This window comes from Eurypyga helias, unplaced genomic scaffold, assembly GCF_000690775.1.
Source record: "Eurypyga helias isolate BGI_N326 unplaced genomic scaffold, ASM69077v1 scaffold25705, whole genome shotgun sequence".
Lineage (NCBI taxonomy): Eukaryota > Metazoa > Chordata > Aves > Eurypygiformes > Eurypygidae > Eurypyga > Eurypyga helias.
Window position 1 is genome coordinate 3,782 of NW_010253938.1, and position 17,989 is coordinate 21,770.

At 56.0% G+C, this 17,989-nt stretch overlaps 1 protein-coding gene across 1 annotated transcript in view; it reads left to right on the forward strand.

Annotated features, from left to right (window-relative positions):
• Positions 1 to 3,988: 3,988 nt before the first annotated feature.
• Positions 3,989 to 17,989, forward strand: part of LOC104510550 (regulator of G-protein signaling 3-like) — a gene marked incomplete at its 3' end in the record, with an annotated part of 20,566 nt that continues 6,565 nt past the window's right edge. Inside the window, exons 1-7 of the mRNA XM_010152834.1 lie at positions 3,989 to 4,073; positions 10,605 to 10,655; positions 12,860 to 12,918; positions 13,599 to 13,693; positions 14,571 to 14,639; positions 15,409 to 15,469; positions 17,712 to 17,802. Coding sequence (XP_010151136.1) covers positions 3,989 to 4,073; positions 10,605 to 10,655; positions 12,860 to 12,918; positions 13,599 to 13,693; positions 14,571 to 14,639; positions 15,409 to 15,469; positions 17,712 to 17,802 — 511 coding nt within the window. The remainder of the gene's footprint in view (positions 4,074 to 10,604; positions 10,656 to 12,859; positions 12,919 to 13,598; positions 13,694 to 14,570; positions 14,640 to 15,408; positions 15,470 to 17,711; positions 17,803 to 17,989) is intronic.

Consider the following 17,989-nt stretch of genomic DNA (forward strand, 5'->3'; position numbering starts at 1 on the left):
GGTTCATCCCCTCTGGGACTGTCTTGCATGGCAGCAGATGGGCTGGGATGCGTCAAAGGATGTGACACTTCAGTTTCAGCTCATTCCATTTGGGTGAGCTCTGATGTTGGTGAGCTCTGCTGGAGCCGAAGGCTTTGCTGCTGGGAAAAGCCAGACCTACTTTGCTGGCTGTACCCATGTTTATGGGGAGACCACAGAGCAGCCCATGGGGACGTGTTTCTAAATGCCAGAGTGCAAATATCTCCTTGGGCAGCTGGGACAGGGAGCTGCAGGATGTCGTGGCATAGACTGTGGTTGTCTCTTTGGAGAGCCAGTGTGTGGTGCAGGGATGTACTTCTGGCTGCTGGCAAAGGACCCATTTCCTCTCTGGGACTCTGTGTTCCCCCCATTGTATTTCTGGGTTTTGTCAACTGCATTAATCCCTACCTCCCACAAAGCAGCTCTGCCAGATGTGGGAAGCCGCGTACTTGTTATTGGCAGAGATGCTTTTATCACACAGCCCCAAGAGCTGGAGCAGCCTTTTCCCTCTTGTATCCACCAGACTCACTGGGAGCTTGCCGCTTCAAGTGCCTGAAGGAGAGACAGGGGCCAGCAGCACCAGCCTCCCCAGCTGCCCATGGGTTACTGGGTCCTGAGGGACTCAGGAGCTCGGGGCTGCAGGGTAGCACTGGGAGCTATGGAGCTACCAGGCAGCCAGAAGAGTTTAGTTGGTGACGCAGGCTTGCAGGATGTGGACCAGTGTCACCAGGCTGCATTTGCTGCTCCCCTCCTACACCTCTGACACTGTCAGCCTCACTGGGAAATGCCATCTGGGATCCATCTTTCCCTGTACTCAAATCCAGCAGTATTGTGAGAGAAGACAGATATGCTAAAGCTGCTGAGGAACCAGAGGTTGTGGGAGCTACTGGTGCTCTGGCTCTGCCTGTCCACAGGAGTTTCTACTTGTGGAAATGTCCTGCACTGCTTGTGCATCCCCTGCATTTTACTCAGGGCAGCAAAGGCCACTACGGTGCTAAACAAACAAGCAGCAATCAGAATGAATCACATCGTTGTCAGGAGTGGCCTCTACCCCACCCCAAGCTCTGGGTCCTGTGTGTGGAGAGAGGTGGAGGTGATGGGGGCAGAGCTGGAGCCTGCTGGGCTCCCGGGCGTTGCTGCTGCATGCTTGAGCCATGCCTGCAGCTCTCACGTGTGGTTGTGCCTGGTGCCTCTTCCCCTGGGCTGTGCAGTCCCCAGGGTGCAGGAGGCTCCAGCAATGCAGTGCCTGTGGGGATGGATCCAGGTGCTTCCCTGGGCAGGAGGGCGGCTCGCTCAGCCCTAGTGGACTCAGCTCTGGGCCCTTTTTGCTCCAGTGATCGCTAAGCAGCATCCTACAGCTCTCATCCCGGCTTGTGCCTCGCTGCGGCGCTGTGTGGAGAAAAGGGATAAGGAGGCACCTGGCCCCTTTCCACCACGGGACAGGAGCTTTGCCTGGGAGCCGCCAGCAGAAACTCCTGCCTGGCCTTCACAGGCTCTGAATGTCTTAGGAGGCAAGTAAAGCAGTGAGTGGCAATAGCTGATTCCTTGGCCAGGCGCCTTCTCAAGGCCCCTGTGGGTTGCCAAGGTTAGAGCAGAGCGCTGCGGGGGACAGGCAGCCCAGACAGAGCTGTGCGCTCTGGCTGGAGGCTTTGGAGACTGCTGGGCCATTATTTGCCTCTCCCCCAATGCCCAAAGGGGCTGTGATCTATGGCAGCGGTACAACAGGAGTCTGTTGGCAGTGATGGATCGGGCTGTCCAGAGAGCACCCTTCTTCCTTCCCTCCCTTGCTCGCTCCTTGTCCCTTATACAGGCTCTTCAGGAAGGACAGGCAGGGGAGATGTGGAGGGGGTGTCGCTCTCTGTGTCAGAGACCAACTGGAGCATGTGGAACTCCAATGGGGATGGATGAGGAGCTGACCGAGAGCTTATGGGTCAGGATTAAAGGGAGGGCAGGGCGCGGGGATATGATAGTGGGAGTTTGCTACAGGCCACCTGGCCAGGATGAGCGAGTGGATGAGGCCCTCTACAGACAGATAACAACAGCCTCATGTTCACAAACCCTGGTCCTCATGGGGGACTTCAACCACCCTGATATCTGTTGGAGGGACAGCACGGCAGGGCACAAGCAAGCCAGGCGATTCCTGGAATGCACTGAGGACAACTTCCTTCTCCGAGGGATAGAGGAGCCGACGAGGAGGGGTGCCATGCTGGACCTTGTTCTCACCAACAGGGAGGGGCTCAGTGCAGGAGATCTGGCAGTGTGGTATTCTGGGTGTTATCCCTGTCTTGCCTTGTCCTGGGCTATCCCAGAGCTATCTGCTTCCCACCCACGAATCCGTGCAGCTCTGCTCCCCACGGTGCAGGACCTCACAGGGACTGATTTCCAGCAGAGTGAAGAGTGGTCATCTTCTCTTTTCTCTGGCAGGGATGGGGCAGAATCCCCAGTTGCTGGAGCTGGAGTGTCTGCCTGCCCTGATGAAGGGGCAGTGCAAGGCTGTAGGATCCTCCCTACGGAAGCGGAGGGGACCACCGGGGAGCAGGAGGAAGATCAGCCATGCGCGAGTGAAGGGGAAAGGTAAGTGAGGAGGAGTGAGGGGCTGTGGGCCATCCAGGGGCTGAGCCCAGGCCAGGAGTGTGTGGAGGGTCATCCGTGGGAAGGTGTGGTGGCGGTATGTGTCCAGCCCCCTGGATTCTACAGGAGTTCTTGTCCTTTTTCATCCCAGAGAGGTCCCATATTTAGCGGGACCTGGGCTGGGAAGTGGAGGTGCCTGCGCAGCGCTGACAGAAGCCACTGGCAGCACGTCTGCTCAGCGCCTGTGCTGGGCTGCAGCCTTGTCTCTTCTGACCTTCACCTGTCAGGGCTGAGCTCTCCCGTTGCCCACCTCTGCTGGGGCAGCAGAACCTGTGAACTGTGACCTGTGAACTGGTCACTCTCACCCATATAACCCCTATGGGTCTGATCCAGGCTCACCACAAGCCCCTCCCCGCTGTCGTGGACCCCATAGCCTCACAGCAGTGCCACGGGGAACCGAACTCATTGAGTGTGGCATTTCCTGCAGCGTGGGGGGTGTGGGAGCAGGTCCACTCCGCTGGAGATCAGTCCTCCTGCGGTCCTGCACCGTGGGGAGCAGAGCTGCACGGATCTGTGGGTGAGAAGCAGAGAGCTGTGGGGTAACCCAGCCTTTGGGGCGGGGGTTTTCTCTCAGAAGCCATCTCCATCGTTCCTCAACACTCTGGAGAGTGCTCCGCTCTGGGTGCCTGCCGCTAAGCTGTGCCACAGCGTCCAGAGCTGGTGGGTGTAACGCCAGCTCCCAGGGGATGGGAAGGGCTGCTCTGGGGTCTTGCAGAGTGACCCCATGAACCTGGGGGGCTGCGTGCCTCTCTCCTTCTCACAGGAGAGCCAAGTAACCCATGCCTTGCCATCCCTCCCTTTCTGGGCTCGCCCCCACAGACCAATTCTCCTGCACGCTTACCTTGCCTGCAGTAATTTCCCCAAAGAGCTGAGTGCTGCTGTCCCGTGTTGTGCCGGCGGGACTGTTTCCCGAGCAGATGAGGGGGTGCTAGCAAGCCTGATGGCACTAGCAGTCACAGGAATTACAGCCCGGCACGCTGCGGAGGAGAAGAAACGTTGCAAGGCTTTCCCCTTTCCCCAGGAGCTCTTTCCTGGTGCATCAGCAGGGTGGCCGTGGGATGGTGCTGGTGTGGGTCTGGGCTCCACAGCTGGGGGCAGAGTGCTGCCCATGTCCTTGCATGTGGCTGCGGCGTGGGGCTCGGTCCTGTTTGCTCAGACAGGTGCGGTTCCTGTTCAAATCCGCGGGGCCAATGGGAGCCATGCCGTTCAAACGTGCGGCCGTTGGACGCGTGTCCCATGGAAACCCGGCTGCGTGTCACTGCCTGCTTAAACGCCTGCTTGGCTTTCCCAGGCTAGGCAGGGAGGGCTCCGATTACTGGCTAATTAGAGGTGTCCTGCCATGGAGCCCAGCAATGTCCACAGAGTCTCGCTCTGCACCCGCCATGCTGACCCCCTGGGAGCTTCTTTCTACCTCACCACGTTCGGTAAGCGTGGAGCCGGTGGCTCTGGGGAGCAGGGGGTGCACGCAGTGCCCGTGGGATGTGGCTGTGGCAGCACGGCTCAGGGAGCCCTGTGCAGTAGGAATGGGCTGGGGAGCTGCTCCCTGAAGGCATTAACGCTTGCTTCTGGCTCGCTGAGCCAGAATAATACATGGTTCCATTGAGCTGGTGAACGGGGGAGCACCCTGAAATTAAGCTGCAGCCACTGAGGCGTGCTGCTGCAGTCAGCCCGATGCCGAATACCCAGGTCATGTTGCCCCCAGGATGGACACGAGCTGGGGTTGCTGTGTAGGGACCCCATTAGGGCAGAGCCCCAGTTTCCGTCGTTGCTCCTTGTGGGTCTTTTTGTGGCTGCCTCAGTTTTGCTGCCTGGGCTTGAAGAAGCCCACGGGCAGTGGTGGCTTGGCTCTGCGGGCTGGAGTCAGCCCAGCGATGCGGGGCTACGAGCCCTGTATAGCCACTTGCCCTGCGGGCAGGTGAATTGGGCAACAAATATCGTGGCTGGTGCTTGTGGTGCGTGATGGCTTGTGAGCAGCTGTCTTAGCACCCAGCTTCCCTCTGCATGCTTTTTAAGCAGCAGTGAAGAGGCTGCAGGGGAGCAGAGGAATTATGTGTGTGGAGCAGGGCATCCCTTCCCTGGGCAGCCAGGGATGCTGTTCCTTCCCCCTTTTGGCTTGCAAGCATCAAACTGCTGAGGACAGCCTGGAAACCGAAATCGTCTTGTCTTTGTAGGACTTAGTGTGCCAAACGATGTGACTTTTGTGGCGCTTGTGGCTCTGTGATCAAGTCTGGGCCAAGCAGCATCTCTGCAGGTGCAGGTCCCTTTGCAGCTGGTCGTCACTGGTGAGATGTGGCGATGCCTGCTCTGAGCAGGAGACCCGTGGCAGGACGGGGCCAGCACTACCCTCTCCGTGTGGGGGACTGAGGAGAGGGTCCTCAAAAGGGTTGGTGCCAGCCTGTAGATGGTGATCTTGGGGTGCTCTGCCTTGTGCCCATGGGGACTTCCCACCCAGGTAGTTATCTGACCCTGCCTTCGTCTGGTAAGATTTCCCCCGGTGTGTTCACTGATGGTTCTTGGCTGTCCCAGCTAGGGCAAAACCTGCATTTTTCCTACAGTAAAACAAAAACGCATTTAAGCAGCAGAAACCCCAATTTTCCATTTGTCAGAAATCATCAGTAAGGAACAGATTTTCCTGCCTTCTAGGTCTGCTCCCAAAAGAAAACATTCACGTGTTCCCCTCCCTCAGCCTGTCAAACCTCTCTCATGGGTGGGAACCTATTTGATTACCATCTTGTGCTTGTTCATACCCGGTTTTGCCCTGTTCTCTCTGTGCCAGCTTTGTTTATCAGCTGGAACCGTCTCTCCTGGCCCTGTGGGGTCCAGATGGACAGGGCCTGGGCACCCTCTCTGCTGCAGCCCTGTGAGCCTGACTGAGCCCTCTGTGATGATGTGAGCACCCAGGAACTGTACATGGGTCCTGTTGTGAGATGACCTGTCTGCTTTTTTGTCTCCTTCTGGCCTTTCTCTGCACCTATTTCCATTTATATTAACCTTTATTGAACACAGGTGACCTGGACAAGCTGTGTCAGGGTTTCTCTGCTGAAAGTGTTCGTGCTGGGGTGTATCCAAAGATGTAAACCCAGGGGATGACGTTTCTCTGACCCTCTGCTCTTGGAGCGAGGTGGAAATACAGCCCAAGAACTTGCCTCGATGGGAATTGTGTTTCTGCCCACCCAGGTCTGGAGGAAGGTTATTGCTCTGTGCATCTGGGAAAAGGCAGCTGTTGTCCCTGAGCCAGTCTGTCCAAGTGCAGACGTTGGTACAGCAAATCCCCTCCACCAGCTCAGGCTGAATCGTATCTTTCTGACAGCAGCTTCTCTCTGATCCTGGCCCCATACAGGCACTGGAATTGCTACAAAGCCAGTGAGTGCTTCCCTGGCATGAGCAGGCTGGGACCCCTTTGGGGTCAGATCCTGGCTGGGGCATACTGGGGTGTGCAATTTGTCCCTTGATTTGCTTTGGAGACACTTGGGAGCAAATGCATGGAGAGAAATGCCGTCCCTTCCTCAGGGGAAGGAGAGGACCTTTCCCACCAATACACCCAAATCCTTTCTACTGGGGGCCAATTTGTGGTACTTCTGAAAAAGCCAAACTGCCCGTTTCCTCCCTGCTCTGCTGTCTCTGGGGCTGGTGTAGCCTGTGACACAGCGACCACCGTCCCTGCACCAGAAGTGGTGTACGAGTCCCTGCATAGTGGTGCACGAGGCCACGGTCCTGGCTGACGCGACCCCGCCGTGCAGCAGCCTTGGCCCCGTGTGCTGCCCTGGGAGCTGCGCGGCCCCAGCCCTCCCCGGCCCAGGGCTGGGCGTAGAACTGCCTCCCCCCAAATTACCCAGCACAAAAGCTTCCTTTCTCCTCCCTGGGCCCATTCATTCCTGGGCTGACTCCTCATCACGCTTGGTTAGACGGAGGCATTTGGCTTTGGTGTTGTAACGGTTGTTACGTGCGGAACAGTGAGAGGGTTCCCACAGCATCGGAGATCTGGAGATAGCAGAAGGGTTGAAGTCTTGGTCCAAAAGGCTGGGGTGGCATGAAGAAACTGGGGAACAATATTCTCACTGTTGTAAATCAGCATTAGCTTCAGTAGAGCGTTTACCCCACCTGATTTACCCCACTTGGCTCTCGTCTTTACTTTCTCCCCTTGCTCTCCCTTGCGCATGAAGACATTCATATCCACATGTGCACACACGTGTGCTCTGACACGCAGATGCACGCATGAGCACACGTGAGCTGGAGAGAGAATTGAAAATTTTCTGTCAATGTTTATTTTGAGTGAAAAATGAGATACGAGTTGGCTGGATTGTTTCAGGTTAAACAGTGCCATAAGGTAGCTCCACCTCTGCAAACCCCAGCCCTTGGGTGCGTCTCTTGCCCAATGAAATGTTGGTTTTTAATTGGAAAGATGTTTAGATGTCTGAAAATGATGTTTACAGGTTTTTGTTTGTTGTGTTTTGTAAGCTGGGAAGCAAGTGAAAATGGGATATTTTGCTTTGGACTAATTGAAACATTGTGCTAACGAAGCTTTCAATCTTTTCATTCTCTAAGAGCATTTGGAAATGTTTAGTTTTGGGATGGGTCCAGAACAATTGCACAGATTACAGACCCTGTATCGCCCCTAAAATCTGCACATGGTCTCCAGGCTGGCAGCTCCCTGGGAACCCCCTTGGGCAGGCGTTCTGAGGGGCAGAGCCCTTTGTGCCTGAGCTGGGGCTGGCAGCTTGCTCTGCACCCCAGCAGCATTTCCCCCAGACCCTGGCACATGCTGTTGTTGGCTGGGTCTTCGTGCCAGTCTCAGGACTGTGGATAGATTTTTAGGGTGATGTGTAGTCGCTAGTGCATGGGAAAGTGAGAGTGTAACTGTAAGTCAGCTGGCGGAGTGGAGCTGCTGCCCTGGGACCCGTGCCCTTGCTTGGCAGGGGTTTACACGTGTGGCTCTCCCAGGCGCTGACCTCCTGCGTGGAGTCTGTGACCAGCTGGGTTTTCAATGCTGGGAATCTGTTGCTGGCAGGCAGGTCCAGGCAGTGCTGGAAGCTGGATTTGGTTCTTGGCTCCAGTTCAGAGCGGGCCGTGAGCAGTGTATTCTGCAGCTGTGGATGCTGTGTGGGCTGTCGTGGGCAGTTGTGGCTGATGAGCAGTGTGTCTTCTACAGCCATGGACCTGTGTGGGCTGTGAGAAGTGTATTCGGATACTGTGGATGCTGTGTTTGCAGGTGGTGACTTTGATCAGCACCAGCCAAAGATGTGTTTGGGATGCTCCTTTGGTTGTTCTTTCTTGAGGAATAATGCTCCCATCTTGTCTGTCCACCTATGCAGAGGGGTTTCTGGATTCTGAGCAGTGTGGCTTCTACAGCCATGGACCTGTGTGGGCTGTGAGAAGTGTATTCGGATACTGTGGATGCTGTGTTTGCAGGTGGTGACTTTGATCAGCACCAGCCAAAGATGTGTTTGGGATGCTCCTTTGGTTGTTCTTTCTTGAGGAATAATGCTCCCATCTTGTCTGTCCACCTATGCAGAGGGGTTTCTGGATTCAAATGCCTATCTGAACTCCCCCAGCTTTTGTACTTGGGTTTCAGCTGACCCTGTCCCAAGCAGACAAGCTCATGAGCACAGAGGTTAGGTCTGCTCATGTAGCCAACACTGCCCGGGAGGACGCTCAGGCTGAGCTGGGTTACTCTGGTCGGCTGCCTGTGGAACCCTGGTCTGACACTCCCCTGGCTCCATGCCTCCCACCTCCTCACTCTGATCAGGTTCACCCTTCCTCTCCCACCTTAGGTAGCTTAAAAGGCACTGACGGGTAGGAATCTTGCCCACTGGGTTGTTGTCTTCATAGAATCACAGACTGGTTAGGGTTGGAAGGGACCTTAAAGATCATCCAGTTCCAACCCCCCTGCCATGGGCAGGGACACCTTCCACTAGACCAGGTTGCTCCAAGCCTCATCCCGCCTGGCCTTGGACACTCCCAGGGATGGGGCATCCACAGCTTCTCTGGGCAACCTGTCCCAGGGCCTCCTCACCCTCTCCATGAAGAACTTCTTCCTGATATCTAATCTAACCCTCCCCACTTTTAATTTAACCCCGTTACCCCTTGTCCTGTCACTACAGACGCTTGTAAAAAGTCCCCCCCAGCTTCCTTGTAGCCCCTTCAGGCACTGGAAAGCTGCAATGAGGTCTCCCCAGAGCCTCCTCTTCTCCAGGCTGAACAAGCCCAATTCTTGCAGCCTTTCAAGATAGCAGAGGTGCTCCAGCCCTCTGAGCATCTCCGTGGCCTCCTCTGGACTCGCTCCAACTGGTCAATGTCCTTCTGATGTTGAGGTCTTGTCCATGGGTGCTGCAGGGGTCGCTCAGTGAGCTCTTACTGCTGTGTCAGTGCATGTGGGTGAAGGCTCCTCAGCAAGGGCTGCCTGTGGAGTGCGTTAAGTCCTCCTTTAACAAATCAGATCAATCTCTTGCTCTCAGGTGCTCCAGGCACTTTGGACTCTTTCTCTTCTATTTTATTCTCCCCCTTGTTGAGGGGCACAGATGGATGCCTCCGTGCTCTTAAGATCTGCTCTGTTTGCCTGTTAATGGCTTTGGTCCTTTGTGCTCCTCGCCCTGCTCACGGTAACGATGCAGGGACCCTGCAAGGCTGGCAGTGGGGAGCTGGGCACCTGGGCAGGCAGGTCCTGCTTCTAGGTTGGTGGCCGGCTGTGGGTAAGCTGGTGCATCATGAGCCCGGGGATCTCCACCCAGACCTTCTCCACAGCCGCATTTCTTTCGCGTAGCTCCTTGGGGCTCCCCCATACTGCCACCCCCTCAGAAGCTCCCGGTGCTGTTGTGCAGGGAGGCAGGCACTTCCCCGGAGGTGCAGCATCACCGGGAGCCAGGGGTCCCACCCGGTCCGAGCCCTCCCCAGCCCTGCAGCAGCGGGATTGCAGGGTGGTGGATCACTGCTCTTCCTTGGGGGCTGGCTGCTCTGGCTTTCTTGGCCACCTGACTGTCACCCGGTGTCAAAACACATGACTGAAACCATTCCTGTTTAATCCTAAATTAAAGCAAGTATTGACTCCTGAGTTTAGGAGATGACCTGTCTGCTCACCAGTCTGTACTGTCTGGGATCCCTAGGAAACACAGGAGGCTGCAGTGTGGGTGCTCTTGTGCTTCAATTCCCGGGGGCTGGGTTTGTGCTGTGAGCCGTGCTGCATTAACCTGTGTTGCTGCATATCTCTACTCGATGTTGCCGGTGATAACAAACTGTTGCTGGATGTGACATTCGGTGAAGGGGTTTCTAAGGCCTTCCCATTTCCCCAAACCCACTCTGGATGGATGAGGCATGCAGCAGGGCAAGCAGGGGGGAGGTGGGTGGAGCGAGGTCCCATGGCAGTGAATGGACAAAGGCGGGTTGGTGCCATGGCCCAGGCTCTCCCCCAGGGCCAGCCTTGGCTGACTCTGTGCTGGCAGGTTCCTGCCACCAAAGGCACTGGTTGTCCCTGGCCTTCGTCCAGGTCATCTGCAGCTTGGCCCACTGTCACCTTCTGCAGGGGTGACAGCCCCTTGCCCATACAGAAGCTCAGGGGAGAGGCGAAGGGGAAGTTGAATCTGGGCTGGGGGGAGGATTTGAGCACACTGCATCCCTCTGTTAACTGAGGGCTAATTCATCCCATGGTGTTTCATCTTGGTGCTCCCACTTCTGCCATGGGCTCGTGCCTTCTCCTGCTGGAGTTTACTGTGTGCTAATAAATCAGCATTCAGGTTTTCCTGGAATGGTTTTGCACCTGGCGCTGTAAGACTTTTTTGGTAGCAGATGATGTTTCCTCTCCCCTCTTTCCCCTTGGCTCGTTGAGCCATGCCCCATCCCAGGGGTGGGGAAGCAGGGTGGGTTTGGCCCAGGCTCAGGGCTGTGGGGTCCTGGCACTGCTGAGTGCTGGGGGCAGTGTGGGTGCCCTGCCTCCTTCACTTTCTCTCCTCTCTCTCCCCTAGGCCAGCTGAAGCTGTCCATTGAGGTGCAGGGCCGGCTCTTGGTGCTGCACGGTGAGTATCTCCCTGGGGCGCCTGGCGAGGTGGCCCCAGAGCCGTGGGGGGCTGGTGGGGGAGCAGCACTTCCGTGCCCTTTTGTCAAGCTCTTTGGAACTTCACAGAAGCTGTTGGGAATAACTCTGTGATAGAGTGGTACGACTGAGGGCTCTTTGATTTAGAGGCCAAACAGAAATTTCTTGAGACCTTCATTTCTAGGCAACCACAGCGTGTTTTGCATCCACTTGTATACATTTTTTTTATTTAGCTCCTTGTGTAGACAAGAAAAGACAAAATTTGCAAAAGAAAATCTGAAATGCTTTATCTCCTCTGAAACATCTTTTACATTGGCTAAAACCCTTTGCCAGGTTTGCCACGATTTCCAAATGGTTCAGCTACCTTCAGGCGTCACATTTTTGTAACACCAGAAGTACAACGGAAGTACTTCACCTGGCCCAGGCTGGGGTTGTCCCTCACACCAGGGCATGTCCCACTGGGGACAAGAGGTGCTCTTTCTCTGGGGACTCAGACCTGGCCACCACTGCTGGGTGAGGCTGCAGGAAAGTGATGCAGCACCTGGGAATGTGGGTCCCTTGCAGCCATGAGGCAGGTCCCAAGGAAATAGCGCTGCAGCTTTATTGGCCTGTATGAGAAAGGCCAGTGTGACAGAACTAGACCTTTTCTTTAGGCTAAACCTGTCTGGAGACACTGGGGGGGGGGCCCTTAAGATTGCTCCTGCAGTGAAGGGGATGTTTGGGTCTCCTGGCACTGAGCTCTTCCTGCCACGGTCTCATTAGGGCTCTGTGATAGGTAAATGGTTAAAAAATCAAGGAAAAACCAGGAGTTTGAAATGTCAGAGTAAAACTTCCCTCCTTGTGAACAGAGCTGTCTCGTTGCTGCCCTGGATTTGGGCTCTGGAGGGTGAAAGGAAAGCAAGGCCCTGGGAGTCCCAGTGTTACTGGGGCTGGGTGAAAGTGCCCCCATCCCAGAGACGCGTGGCAGGGCAGGAGGTATAGAAAAGACTTTATCCTGAACAACATCCCACCTTCCAGCCCAGCCTCCCTCCCTGGTTGTATTGAAAAGGGGGCAGGGGGTGGCCGAGCCTGGTGAGCTGTGGGACCAGCCGTGCAGCCCCTCTTCTCCCCTCAGCAGCCATGAGAGCTGCTGCCCTTTTCCCGCTGTGCAAACTTTGTAAAAAAGACAACAGCAGGAAAACGTGGGGGTTGCTTTTGGCTCCCTCCAAGCTGTGTGTGTTTCTGAGGGTCTGGCACAGGCCTTACCCCAAATCCCTCCATTTGGAGCAGCCCCAGCATTAGCTGACTGCAAGTCACTGTCTTGTTCTGCTGCCACCCCCAAAAGTGGGGCTGGGAAGAGGGAAACGGTCCAGCAAAGAGGCAAGGGTCACTCAAGTCTGGGCCCTGACCCCCTGCGACGTGTGCTGGATGTTCTGGGTAGTCACTGTGAGCAGGAGAAGGCTGGCTGAAGTCGGGTGATCCGTCTCACTTTTTCATTTTCCACCCCAACACCTTTTGACCCAAAGCAGGTCTGGCTGGAGCCTGTCGTGGGGGAACCTTGCCAACTGCTTCATGTTGTACCTGAGGGTCTGGCAGAGCCCCTTTCCCCTTGTGCACTGAGGTTTCTGTCACACTGAGGATGTTTTTTAGGAGCACCTATCTGTCTCTGACAAAGGCGAAGTCACCACTGCCTTGCTGGGCATGTTAAGACTGAGCTTAGCCTCGCTCCGACAGCCCATCCCAGGGTGTCCGGCCTCTGCTGCACAGCCGCAGCCTCCAGTCACTGGGAAACACTCTGTTCCCAACTGTCGGCAGCGGCGCGATGCTGAGTGCCTTCTGGCGGGGCTGCCATCAGGATGCAGCCGTTGATATTTAACTTGATGATACAGTTGGCTCTGGGGCAGGGAGCCCAGAACGATGTGAAGTCAGGCAAACGAAATGCAATTTGCCATCCGGAAGCTGAACTGCATCTGCTGCCAACCTCACCCACAGACACTTGTATTTACAGCGTGGTTATGTTAAAGAAAAAATACAATAAACCCCTTCACCTGGTTGTGGGAGCCCAGTGAGACCAGGCTGCTTGGGGGTGTGTGTGCAGGATCCTTGGGGTAGGAGGCAGGTTTGGCCCCATGAGGACGCAGAGCACTGCAGCGTATGATGATGCCTTCCCTGCAGATCTGAGGCTTGACTGTTTCGTTTCCTTTCCAGTCATGGAAGCAAAAGGTCTGATGGGCAAGGAGTGCCGGACATGCGACTCCTATGTGAAGGTGAGTTCTCCTGGGGCTTTGCTTTGGGACCTTTGTCTTTCTTGGGGTTTTGGGGTTGGCTCTTCCAAGCATGCTCCGGGCTGCCTGTTCCTTCCCTTTCCTCTTCTGTCCTGCTTTGGCTGAGTACCCACAGTGTGCAGGGCAGGTCTCTTGCCCAGTGCTGGAGGGCTCACTGGTTTTCTTGGCACAGTGTCTGCATAGAGGCAGAAAAGCAGGGTCCTGCTAAAGGCTGTGTCAGCCATTCATTGCAGGAGCATCCCTCTGCGTGCCCAGGGGCTGGTGGGGATAAGTGTGTGGCCAGCACAGTGTGGTTCCGGGCTCTCCCAGAGGTTACCTTGGCAGGCTGCTCCCACCATGGTGTGCTCAGTGCAGGAAGCATCTCCCCTACAAGGGGGCTGCAAGTCAGAGACCAGCCAGCAACATTTGTAGACATCAGTCCTTGATTTTTCTGCTCTTTTTCTCCCTCCCCTGCCCTGAGGAGTTTTGTAACGGAATTACTTGACATGCATAGGATAAAGTGATCTAAACCACCCGTTAGCACAGGCTCAGCTGGATCTTTGAGGCTCAGCCATCCATAAAAGTGGCTGTGCCGGTCTCCTGCTGCCACAGCGGCAGAGCTGGCAGCTATGCCAGTGCTTGCTTTGGGAGTGCTAACACGCTGCTTGTTTTCCTCTGTAAAGATGTCGATTGTGCCAGACACTGACTGGAAAAGCAGGCAAAAGACGAAGACTGTGCCGGACAGCAAAAATCCTGTCTTCCATGAGCACTTTCTTTTGTGAGTATGGCAGGGCAGAGATCACAGCAGCACTGTGGTCACACTGAGCAGTGGGGGACCCACGTGGCTCCTGTCCTGGGGCACCCTCTCGAAGCATTTGCCTTGGCGTTATGATCAGTAATAAACACGCATCATGCATGAGCAGGTCTGCTGCTGAGATGAGAAGTGACAGACATTGTTCTGCTGTTTTTTTTTATAGCTGAAAAGCCTTGAACTTTTGGGCAGAGCTCTGTGGAGGCTCACAAAGCTGTCAGCACACGGCGTGGCAGCAGCGCTCCCACACAGTTGGACTTTCTTGCTGGGCAGGAGTTGGGCAAACACACTCAATTTCCTAAATCTTGTGCCTGCAGTAATATGGGCATCGGTATGAATGAGGAAGGTAAAAGGATTTCCTATAGCTACAGCATGTCTCTGCATGGAAAAGGAGCTGTATGCCTCGTTGTGTTTCGTAAGAGGTTGTCATTGCTAGCTAACCAGTCTGTGTCAGACCTGTCCCCATGCAGCATTTAATTTGGCACAGCATGGTTGTTTCAGAGCATGAATTGTGGCTTGTTCCTTGCATTTACCCTTTGATGTGGGATGTGTGTCTTTCTGCAAGATTATTTTTCCCCTTATACCACCTGAGCGGTGTCCCCAGTGCCTGCCCAGGAGATGTCACATCCCTTTGCAGTTGGCTGTCAGGAACGAGTGGATTAGTGCAACGGTGGCTCGTTTGGGGAGGTTGCCGTTTGGGGTGATGCTGCAGTACTATATGCAGAGGATGGAGGAGAAGACGTGGCTCTGAGGAGGGTGAGGAGTCTCCAGCTGCAAGGGCAGCCCTTGCCAAGTGCTCCTGGGGAAGATTGGTGCTCACGGGCCTTCCTCTGTCTTGTTACAGCCCAGTGCAAGAGGAGGATGAGCAGAAATGTCTCCTGGTCACAGTCTGGAACCGAGAGAGGAATTCCAGGTAAGGGGCTGCCAGCCTGCCGGACGCCGTGTTCCAAGAGGGGCTGGCGCAGCAGCGAACCTGCCATCTGCTCTGGCCACCGACACGAGCTCCTCCAGCTCCCCAGGCCTCCAGGGCTGCCCCCAGCGTCAAGGCTGCCCCACACGAAGGCTGTGGCCCAGTGAGGCTGGGACTGGAACCTGCTGGTGGGGTGCCCCAGCCAGGGCCATGCTCTCAGGCAGCCCGTGCTGGTGAGCACTGCGCCACGGGCAGGCTGGTGGAGGGGACATCCTGCCTGTGCTGCTCTCTGTTGGCATTGCTGCTGCTTGGTAGCCATCAGCCAGAGCACTGTTAAACTCCTGCAGCCACTCCTGCCTACACTGCTGGCTAAAGCCCAGTGGGGCTGGAGCCTGCCTCTGGGCTGTGACCTTCCCTACCTCTGGGGCCAGTGCAGCAAGGAGGGCAGCAAGGGGTCTGGCACCTCACAGGCTGTGCTGCATGCCCGGTCAAGTGGCATCTGCTTCCCTCAGCCAAGCTCCTGCCAGCATCAGGTAGGCTGGAGGTGACCAGGATGCTTCAGCCCAGCTCCTCCTTGCCCATGCTGCAGCTGAGCCATGTGGTTGCACCATGCTTGCCCAAAGCATGGAGAGGGAGGCACGTCCGGGGCGCTGCCTGGCTCCCGGCATGGGCAGGGATGTCTGCCGGGTCTCCGCAAAGGGGAGCGTGTGGGGAGCCGGTCCCCAGGGACTCTTCAATAAGCATATGCTGATGGTCTCCGTCTCTCCCGCAGACAGAGCGAACTGATCGGCTGCATGAGCTTTGGTGTGAAGTCCCTCCTGACTCTGGACAAGGTACCTCCGTGCCCGAGCGCAGCGCGTGGGACTGGGGTCTTACTCTCATGGGTGGGTGGATGTAATGCACGCTTGAGGCCGGAGCAGGCTTCTTCCACTGTGGGACAAAGATGCTCCGAAGGTGTCCAGAGAGTTCCCTGGTCCCATTCCCAGTATGGATGACAGCTGTGAGACTGTTGGTGTGACTGCTGGAAGCAGGGATGGGGAGGCTGTTAGAGCAGGGATCCTAGGACAGGGACTGTCACTCCTGTCTGCAGGGACACAGAGCAGCAGCAATTGGGGGTGCAGAGAGGAGGCCGCAGCGAGCGCTGCCTCTCCTGCTCGCAGCAGGGCTGTCCGAGGGACAGGAGAGGGGGCCAGCCTCGCTCAGCCTGCCGGTGTGTCACAACCCATGCGTGGGTGTGATGGTGGGGACACGATCCTCCGAGGAGCTTCACCAGCTGAGGAGGTGGTGTGGAGAGGACAGACGCAGAGGTCTCGGGCTGCTGTGGCAGCGGTGCTGCCAGGCTGGCTCTGTGCCAGAATCCATGTCCCCACTACTGCAGATCTGGTCACAATGCTGCTGCCCCAGCCTGGCTGCTGCTTGGTAATACAGCTTTCACATCTACTGGGTTTGCCTTCCTAAAGAAGCCTGCAAGGCTTCTGCTGCCAGAGACTGCTGCTGATCCATGGAAAATTGGGAATGTTTCATCCTGGCTGACAGTGGAAAAGAGGAGGCTCTGGGGAGACCTTATTGCAGCCTTTCAGTACCTGAAGGGGCTACAAAGAGGCTGGGGGGGACTTTTTACAAGAGCCTGTAGTGACAGGACAAGGGGGAACAGGTTTAAATTGAAAATGGGGAGGGTTAGATTAGATATCAGGAAGAAGTTCTTCCCGGAGAGGGTGGTGAGGCACTGGCACAGGTTGCCCAGAGAAGCTGTGGATGCCCCGCCCTGGAAGTGTCCAAGGCCAGGCGGGATGAGGCTTGGAGCAACCTGGTCTAGTGGAAGGTGTCCCTGCCCATGGCAGGGGATTGGAACTGGATGGTCTTTAAGGTCCCTTCCAACCCAAACCATTCTGTGATTCTAAGATTTCATCTCTGGACAGCCCAGGTCTGGTGCCAGCACATCAGAGTATCTCAGCAAGCTGGAAGGGGTTTGTGAAAGTGATAGTACATCACCTGAGGTGTGGAGGTTTACTCCCTAGCAAAGAGGTTAAAAAAGAGCTCTTTGTGGCAATGACCTGAAAAGAGGGGAAGAGGCAGCCTGAGAGTGGCCTTCTCTGGAATTTGGACAAGTGAGATGCAGCTTTTTTTCTAACAGTGAAGCTAATGAGGCAGAGCAGCTCACCCCAGGAAGAACCTCTGCTCTGGTCATATTTGGCCTCCCCAAAGATGTCCCCTCTTTGTCAGATTTTGGCAGTGAGTTTCACAAGGTGTCACTGCATGCAGATAGGAGGGGGGGTCCATGTGAAACGACCGCCCACATACACCATCCTACTCTCATGGGTGCTGAGGCATGTGGTCCAACTGGCACCTCAGCTGGGGCTGAGACAAGCTGACCCTGTTCCCTGGGCTCTGCATGATGCTGCTGGAATATCCCTCCCTCTCTGCAGTTTCCTCATCGTGCATTTAACCCACTCATTTTTAAATGACCCCTTCCTCTGGGAACATGGTTCTTGCATCCCCTCCCAACTCCTGGGCCTGGGCCAGGGTGGTTGGTCCCTCTGGCTTCTGCCTCTGTCTGGGGAGCAACAGAAGACAGTGGTGGCTACCTGGCAGAGGTGAGGGATTGCCAAGGTCAGCTCTGTCCTCTTGGCTGCCCTGGCCAAAGGCCACGTGGGTATGGGAGCTCTGCTGAGGAGCATCCATCACGGCTGAGGCTGGTTTGGGCACCCTCCTCTGCTGATAAGGCTGGGGCTGTGCTCCCTGCGAGACTGCCAGCTGCTGCACGCTCCATATGGACAGTTTTACTGGAGACTGACTGTTTTTCTGTACTTTGTCTTTCTCTAAAAACTTAGAAGACTGTAACTTCAGTGATGCTTGGTCCTTTCTTGCAGGGGGGGGGATGGCGTTTTAGCTGTTGCTGTATCCTAAGAGAAGGACCCCAGGCTGTGCCTCTGTGCGAGCACGGCTGGGCAGCCCCTCTGTACTGGCCTGGGGCAGCTCCTGCAGTGGGGTCCCTCTGGGGCTATGGCCTACCAGACAGAGTTAAACAGGGCGAGTGTCTGCCCCTGCATCCACAGCTTCTTTCCTCCCATCCAGGAGGTCAGCGGCTGGTACTACCTCCTTGGGGAGGACCTGGGCAGAACCAAGCACCTGAAGGTGGCCATGCAGCGGCTGAAGCAGAGCAGAGGTGCGTCTCCCCACCGGGATGTCCCGGGCAGTGTTGGCAAGATTTGGAAGAGGAGTCAGCCTCAGTCTGTCCCTGCACTGGCACGGACTGACCCCGTGGCACCTATGTTCCCATGAGCACTTCTCAGATGCTCAGTGGGTGCCAAGATCCTGAAAGACTGGTGTGGGGGAGATCCTGCCTGGTTCAG